The 9000-nt window shown below is 38.3% G+C and overlaps 1 protein-coding gene across 4 annotated transcripts in view; it reads left to right on the top strand.

Annotated features, from left to right (window-relative positions):
* EXOC6 (exocyst complex component 6) overlaps nt 1-9000 on the top strand; it is a 218203-nt gene that overhangs the window by 44083 nt on the left and 165120 nt on the right. For 2 of the 4 annotated variants that reach the window (XM_023226255.2, XM_023226256.2), the window contains 3 exons: nt 3610-3781; nt 5070-5117; nt 5206-5296. In XM_023226255.2, the coding sequence (XP_023082023.1) occupies nt 3610-3781; nt 5070-5117; nt 5206-5296 (311 nt within the window). Of the gene's footprint in view, nt 1-3394; nt 3491-3609; nt 3782-5069; nt 5118-5205; nt 5297-9000 lie in introns of all 4 variants that reach the window. The other 2 variants (XM_023226257.1, XM_023226258.1) reach the window with 2 other exon arrangements.

The following is a 9000-nucleotide window of genomic DNA, read 5'->3' as shown; positions in this document are numbered from 1 at the left end:
CTCCCCTCCCCTCCCCTCCCCTCCCCTCCCCTCCCCTCCCTTCTCTTTCTCTTTTGAGTAGGGCTTGCTCTGTCACCCAGGTTGGAGTGCGATGGCACAATCATGGCTCATTGCAGTCTCAAACTCCTGGGCTCAAGCAATTTTCCCATCTCAGCCTCCTGAGTAGCTGGGACTACAGGCATATGCCACCATGCCTGGCTGAATTTTGTTCTTTTTCAGTATTGTGTTGACTATTTTGAGTCTTTTGCCTTTCTATATAAACCCACAGATCAGTTTATCAATGTCTGCAAAATAACTTGCTGGGATTTTGATTGGGATCGCCTTGAATCTATAGATCATTTGGGAAGAACTGATATCTTAATGATACTGTCTTCCTCTTCATAAACATGGAATAGTTCTTCATTTATTTAGTTCCTTGATTTTTTTTAAATCAAAGGTTTGTAGTTTTCCTCCTATAGATCTTACGTATTTTTTAGATTTATATCTAAGTATTTCGTTTTGGAGGATGCTAATGTAAATGGTATTGTGTGTTTAACTTCAAATTCCACTTGTTCTTTGCTGCATGTGCTATTTTTATCCCTATTTTATGGTTGTGAAAACTGATACTTAGAGGATTCAGGTGGCTTACCTGAAGTTAAACTGCTAGTAAGTGCCTTTTCTAATTCCATCCATTTATCTATTAATTCATCCATTTATTAATGAATTATTTGTTGAGCTTCTGTTATATGATAGACACTATTCTAGGGCTTGGGATACAACAGGGTACAAAACAAAAACTCTGTGTTCTCATGCAACTTACATTCCAGTAGGGGAAGACAGATAATACTTAAAAGTGTGGAACAAAGAATATATTCTACAGTGGAAATAACGATATAGTGATAAACTCCTCTATTTTAGAAGATTAAAAAATAAAACAGTGAAGGGGATAGTGTGTGTGAGTGTGTATATCTGTCTGTCTGTCTATTTGTCTCTCTATCTAGTTTATCTAGGTAGCGTAGATGCGAATATGCCTGTGTATTAAGGAAGCCGCGAGGAGGCCAATGTTGCTGCCGTGGAATAAGTAAAATGGAGAGTAAGTAACAGGAAGTAAGATCAGTGAGGTAACAAGAGGCAGAATTATGTAGGGTCTTACGGGCTGTTGTAAGAGAAATTGGATTTTGAGCAGAAGAGAGACATGGGATCTGCCTTAGGTTTTAATGGGATAATTCCCATTACCTGTCATCTGGCCACTGTGTTGAGAACAGACTGAAAGGGAACAAGGATAGAATCAGGGAGGCCAGTTAGGAAGCAGTTGACAGTAATCTAGGCAAGATGTGTTGTTGGCTTAGTCCAGGGTGATACCAATGGGGAGGTAGTTTGCTGGAGAAAGAGAATAATCAGGGATGAGTCCAAGGTTTTTTGCCTGAGCAACTAGAAAAGTGGGGTTTATTGAGATGAGGAACACTATGGGAAGGGCAGGTTTTGTGGAAGGAGATCGGGAATTCATTTTCGGGCATATTTGAGATGCTTATCAGACATCTAATTGGAAACATATATGAGTTTGAGGAGAGGTCAGGGCAGAGATAAAAATTTGGCAGGTGTCAGTGTGCTTATGGAATTTAAAGCTACAAGTCAAGATGACATGGAGAGAGATAGAAAAGAGAGTATGTCCAAGATCAGAGCCTAGTTCTAACTCAGCTCTTACAGAACCTAAATTCTTTTTTAAAAATTAAAAAAAAATAGAACTTATATTTGACCTACATTAGAATGTAGGCATAGATGCCAAGAGCCTAAATTCTTTTTTTTTTTCTTTTTTAGACGGAGTCTCACTCTGTCACCCAGGCTGGAGTGCAGTGGCATGATCTCTGCTCGCTGCAACCTCTGCCTCCTGGGTTCAAGTGATCCTCCAGCCTTAGCCTCCCAAGTAGCTGAGATTATTGGCACCTGCCACCACACCAGTGAATTTTTGTATTTTTAGTAGAGACAGTGTTTCACCATGTTGGCCAGGCTGGTCTCAAAAACTCCTGACCTCAAGTGATCTGCCCGCATCAGCTCCCAAAATGCTGGGATTACAGGTGTGAGCCACTGGCTGCTAAGAGCCTAAATTCTTAATAATTGGTATCCTATATTAGAGAGTGTACTCATTAAAAACCTAAGACAGAGGCTGCCCCTCAAGAAGTTTATGGTGTATTTGGGGAAACAAAATATAAACACAAAACATGTAAATGATAATACAAAGTAGTATATGATTACATGTCAGAATAACTGTAAGGGGTTGTAAGTTTACCTGTCCTGCAGAAGAAAAGATTACTTGGCATGGGAATTATTGGCAAAGGCCTGCTGGAAGAAATGGGACTTGAAATGAACCTCAGACAATGGGCAACAGATGTGGGGGTGAGGTTTGGAAAGTTCCCAAGACCACTGTCAGGTTCAAAAATTTGCTAGAGGGACTCAAAAAATTCAGCAAAGTTGTTATAGTTACTGTTTGTTACAGCAAAACAACAACAACAAAAACTTTCAAAAAACTACACAGATTAAAATCAACAACAGAAAAGGCACATAGGACAGAGACTAGGAGAGTTCCACGAGTGAGCTTTCAGTTGTCCTTTCTCAGTGGAATTGTGGGGACAACACTTACTGCTCCCAGCAGTGATGTGTGGTAACATGCATGGAATATCATCAATCAGGGAAGCTCATCCAAGCTTTGGTATCCAGGATTTTTACTGGGGTTTGGTCATATAGCCATGACTGACTACCCATGTAGACTTGGCTGTCTGCCCACATTGCTGACCTCCTTCCCCTCCACAGCTAAAATGGTGTGGCCTCAGGCCTCACCATCAGTCACACTGTTAGCATCTGCTGTTTGGCAGTCGGAGCTTCCAGGTAAATGAAGAAGACACTTAGGCAGGGCATGCCAAAGGCTTTCCTCCCAGGAATCAGTGGCAAGGGTAGTCCTTTACTGCATGGTGAATAGAGGGGTGTGCTCTCTGTGGAGACAGCATGAGCTGAGAGACAGTAGGAATGAATATGCCATGTTTAGAAAACATTGTGGTGACTGCAATATGGGCTCGCACCTGAGAATGTGAACCCTGGAGCCGGACTGTCAGAAGTCATATCCCAGCTATTGCTTGCTGGTTGTGGAATTTATGGCAGTTCAGTAATCTGTAAGTCTTCTGTAAAGCAAGGGTAATGACAATACCTACTTTATAGCCTTGTTGTGGGGATTAAAGAGTTAACATATAAAGCATTTAGAGCATGAGCATTTACTTTACATAGTAAATGCTCTAAAAATCATGAGTTTGTTCATTCATTCTTTAATCATTCATTCACTCAGTGATTTTTTTTTTTTTAATGTTAGTATGTTAAAAACTTGTATTAGGTCCACATCTCCTGAGCCTCATACCTTTATTTTCAGATACCTCATGTTATATCTAGAGCTTGTGTGGCTCTTTTAATATTATCGTGTTCAAGAAGAAATAAAATACTTTCACGCAAATTATTTCTACTAAAGGTAATATTATCATCAGTTTATTTGTTCAGGGATTTAATTTTAAGATATCAGCTCTTGCAAAGATCAGGCTTACTAAAGAATACATTTTGGTTAATTTTAGCTTTCTTATATACATTCAGGTCTGTGTATGATGACCAACCAAATGCGCACAAGAAGTTTATGGAAAAGTTAGATGCTTGTATCCGTAATCATGACAAGGAAATTGAAAAGATGTGTAATTTTCATCATCAGGGTTTTGTAGATGCTATAACAGAACTCCTTAAAGTAAGGACTGATGCAGAAAAACTGAAGGTAAGAAATATGTTAAAATTGTTTACCTTTGTTCTCATTAAATTACTCAAGTCTTAGTTTGTAGTACATATGTACAAGTCATTATTAAGTGTGTTACTTTCAAGAAGTGAATTTGTGTATGTATTTGGGAATGCTCTGTATGCTCTATTAACACAGTTGTCATGCTAATGACAGGAGTGGTCTCTTTTTCTGAAGCAAGTAATGCACTGACTTAACAGGATTTCTTTCCATGCAGGGAAGTGAACTCAAAACATGCATACAATGAAAGGCCCTATTTGCAGTTTTTGAATTTCTAAAATGACAATTAGTACAATATTTATAAAATGTTACCCTCTAAAATTCCTTTAAAAACTTACCATAAATAGTTGTTTATCATAATGCTGATTGCCTCAGTATTATTTAATAATGTTAAAACTTTTTGAAAAGTTTAACAGCAGTGTGTGTTTTCTTAAAGAAAGTTGGTCTACACTTTCTGCCATACAGATAAAGCATTATTTATTAAAAGAGACCTGGATTTGTTCAGTCAGGATAAAAAATATTTAATTATAAGAATTGTCCTATTTATCTTTCTTTACGTTTAGAGCACTAAGCAGACAAAATGACCCTGGTTCACCAAAGGTTATGATTAGAAAACCATTGTATAAAGGATATTCAGATAACAAGAGACTAACTACAGCATCAATGAGGTCACTGAGCATCTTTGTTCAGAAATTAATGAGATTTTTAATAAACCAGAATGTGCTTCCTTACTATGATGACCTAATGAGTCACTTAATATGTGGGAAAATTTGAGATTGAGCTTTGCCTGCACCTGCAGCATTAAAATGTTGCTGTGGATTGAAATTTCTGTGTTTGATGTTAATCAACCACCCAGTGTTTGCATTCAGCAAAGTATGAATGTTTAATTACCATAAAATGCAATCACCATTTCCTACAGACAATGAATGGCACATAGACCTCATTGAAGTTATCAAAAGGGGACCAGTGGTCAATTGGGTCAGTGATTTGAATTGTTTGACAGACTTAGAGAAGCAAGTAAAGTTCAAAAATCCTGAGTAAATTTGAGAAGTTTGCCACAGAATCTGTTAAAAAGAACTGTCATAAGTAATTGAAGTTAACAAAAGCCCTTTTCAATCAAAAGTTCAAGTTCAAGCTGTAGAGTTAATTTGAATTTGCATTTCTTTGTTCTAAGTTTCTCATGAAGCATGATCTGATTACAAGGGTGAGCAGTTACATCAGGGCAGTTTTATGCATATTTGTCTAACTAAGGTGAAATTAAATTTTTAAGGTGCAAGTTACTGATACCAACCGAAGGTTTCAAGATGCTGGAAAAGAGGTGAGAAAATGATACTTTTCTGTGTATTCAGTATGTAGTTATTCTTTAACTGTTTGTTTAAAGATATGAACATTCCTTCTTTTCTAAGGTGATAGTCCACACAGAAGATATCATTCGATGTAGAATTCAGCAGAGAAATATTACAACTGTAGTAGAAAAGTTGCAGTTATGCCTTCCAGGTGAGTTAAACTTGTCTATAATAAAATGTTTGGCTTGATAAAATTATAATTTAATAATAGCAAATAGTGATTCTTTAGTATGGGAATTACAGATTATTTGGTGATTGCCTGCCAACATAGACCATGCTTATCTTTCAGGTTCGTTTTATTCCATGAATTTTCATGCTTTTGTCATGTTAGAAAGCCTCTGTTTGATTATATGTCACATCAGTTTCCTAGAACAGCAACTTCTACATTTCCATTTCCTGTCTGCCTCTTTTGCCCTTTGTCCTCAATAACCCTTTTGTGTTTTTCCTTGGAATACTTTCCCATGGGGAGAGTCTTTTGGTTACCTTTACCTAATTTGCCTGATTTTTTACCTCTGGTTTTCCATTGTTTTTTTGTTTGCCACTTAGCAGGTTGTTTTTGCTTTGCTCACAATCTCATTGTGCTGATAAGGTAAGAAAAACACCAGAAGTGCCGAATCTTCACCATTCTTGCCTTTCCTCCTGTATTTTGGAAATGCTGTTTCTGGTCTCTTTGTTGGGGCTAAATATTACTTGGGCATCAGATAAATTCTGAGGAAACTAACCAGTATTTTCTTTACCTGGATTTAATATACTTTAAGTTGGATGCATTCTATTCAAACAAAAGGAAGCAGGTATATGACTTTTAAAAATTTCTTTTAATTTTTAAATTTTTTAGAGATAGGGTCCCACTCTGTTGTCCAAGCTAGAGTGCAGTGGCTTGATCATAACTCAGTGCAGCCTTGAACTCCTGGGCTCAAGCAATCCCCTTGCCCCAGCCTAGTGCTGGGATTACAGGCATGAGCCACCACACCCGGCCATTTTTTTTTTTTTTAAATATACTAAGCTAAATCCATCCTTTGTCCCATTTTGAAACTTATTATTGTTTTTTTTTTAGGAAGGAGCCTAAACCTCCATATTCAGCAGAATAGAATGAGATATTTTATATGATATATATATATATATATATATATATATATTTTTTTTTTTTTTGCGGGGGTGGAGTCTCACTCTGTCTCCCAGGTTGGAGTGCAGTGGTGTGATCTCTGCTCACTGCAACCTCCACCTTCTGGGCTCAAATCATTCTCCTGCCTCAGCCTCCCGAGTTGCTGGGATTATAGGCGCCCACCACTATGCCCACCTAATTTTTGTATTTTCAGTAGAGATGGGGTTTCACCATTTTGGCCAGGCTGGTTTCAAACTCCTGGCCTCAAATGGTCCACCTGCCTCGGCCTCCCAAAGTGCTGGGATTACAGGCACGAGCCACTGTGCCTGGCTATATGCTATTTTTATAATGTAAATTTAGCTTAGACTACAAATTAAATTGTTAAAACTGTTAGCAGATTTTATTGGCTAAAAAAATTATTATTATTATTATTTATTTATTTATTTTTTTGAGACAGAGTCTCACTCTTTTGGTCAGGCTGAAGTGCAGTGGCTTAATCTTGGTTCACTGCAACCTCAGCCTCCCAAGTAGCTGGAATTACAAGCATGCACCACCACGCCTGGCTAATTTCTGTATTTTTAGTAGAGACGGGGTTTCACCATGTTGGCCAGGCTGATCTCAAGCTCCTGGCCTCAAGTGCTCCATCCACCCCAGCTTCCTAAAGTGCTGGGGTTACAGGCGTGAGCCACTGCCCCTGGCCCGTTTTTTGACTTGTGAGAATAGCTTTTCTTTTTTTTTAGAATCAGTGAAATTCTACTCAGCTTAATCTCTGATGGACCAGGCATATTTACATAAAAACTTTGAGTAAATAAAATATTGGCTTATTGTGTTAAGTTTCAGGGTTGAGAAACCTGTTTCCTTATAGTCATGTTTAACAATACCTCTTTGCTACCATCAGGTGCGTTGTAATAGCTATGAAGATGTCCTCTAAGTTTGAATGTTTTGTCCCTGTCTGATAATAAACCTTAAAAATTGGTTATTGATGGAATGAGCAAGAGCCAAATTCAGCTTATTCCCCACTGGGCTTTTTAAAATAGAGAAATAAAGGGAAGTAGAGATCAGGTGTTTGTTACTGCTACTGTCTTTGTTTTTAAGGCTAGACAGCAACTCTTAGTTCATATAAATATTGTGTTCCTAATGGCCACATCCAGAACTACCTGCTTTCCTCTATTCATCTTTCTGTCCTACTATCCACTTATAAATGTGTGTGTGTGTGTGTGTGTGTGTGCGCGCGTGCGCGCGCATGTCAGGCATCATGGTAGGTATTGGAACTATAAAGTTGGAAATAACACAATCTCAGCTTTTGAAGGATCCTATAATCTGTGAAAGGAAGATAAATCTCGGGACCCTAAAATCACTAAGCCAAGAAAAAAGTCAAGCTGGGAACTGTGTCAAGCAAACTTGCCTCTCATTTTTCTCCTGAATAAGATAGCTGCAAAGATAAGAAGCTACATACTCCCTCACAGTTTGCCCACTGGAAATTCCTTGTGGACAGAGGACAGACAGAACTCAAAGTCATCCTTCTGAGGCTCACCTGAGACAAATGCATATCTGATTGCTTCCTCTGCCCTTTTATTTGTGTAAAAATGCAGATTCACTGGGCCAGACTAAATTGTATATTCAGTGGAAGGCTGATCAAGGACTCAAAAAAATGCAGCCTTTTGTCTCTTACCTACTTCTAACCTAAAAGCCCCCACTTCTGAGTTGTCCCACCTTACCAGACTGAACCAATGTATATCTTACACATATTGATTGACGTCTCATGTCTCCCTAAAATATATAAAAGCAAACCGTACCCCTGACTACCTTGGGCACATGTTTTCAGGACTTTCTGAGACTGTGTCATGGGCATGCCCTTAATCTTGACAAAATAACTTTCTAAATTGACTGAGACCTGTCTCAGATACTTGGAGTTCACAGATCTTATGGGAATAAAGACAAGTAAGTCATTAGTTACAGTACAGTTGCCTAACTCCTCCTTGGATTAGGAGGAGTATGAGAGGATATAAAAAATCATAGCTTGGACGTGATGACTCATGACTGTAATCCCAGCACTTTAGGAGGCTGAGGTGGGAGGATCATTTGAGGCCGGGAGTTTGAGAACAGCCCGGGCAACATAGGGAGTCCCTGTCTCTACAGAAAATTAAAAAAAAAAAAAAAAAATGAGCCAGGTGTGGTGGCGCACTGGTGGTTATAGCTACTTGGGAGGCTGAGGTGAGAGGATTGCCTGATTCCAGGAGGCTGAGGCTGCAGTAGGCCATGATTGTGCCATTGCCCTGTAACCTGAGTGACAGAGCAATACCCTGTCTCAAAAAAAAAAAAAAAAAAAAAAAAAAATCACAGCATAAACAATGGATTTATTTTCCTGGTGTGTTAGTTTTTACTGTTTTTGAGGAAAGCATTATTTTTATATGGAAATGGTATGAGATAGATATGAAATTTACATGAATTGTTAAGATTGGAGACTTCAAAGAAAGTTTATACTTACTGCAGCAGGCTCTCTCCCAGTTTACGTGTCCGTCTAATGCTTTGGTTGGAAAATGTGAAAAAATTACATTACAATATAAAGGCTATGATAGAGATATACATAGGGTCCTGTGAGGCAACAGAATCGGGGTTGATTCACTATAGCTACCATTGCAGTTTTTATGGTTTTCAGACACATAAACAATGTTTTTTGTAAACTTGGAGGCCCCTAGGAAGAGTCACATAACTGTAGAAAAATCTGGAAAAAAAGTGTTGGCTATCCATAT

The sequence above is a fragment of the Piliocolobus tephrosceles genome, chromosome 9, assembly GCF_002776525.5.
Source record: "Piliocolobus tephrosceles isolate RC106 chromosome 9, ASM277652v3, whole genome shotgun sequence".
Taxonomy (NCBI): Eukaryota; Metazoa; Chordata; class Mammalia; order Primates; family Cercopithecidae; genus Piliocolobus; species Piliocolobus tephrosceles.
This window is presented reverse-complemented; position numbering and strand designations above follow the sequence as displayed.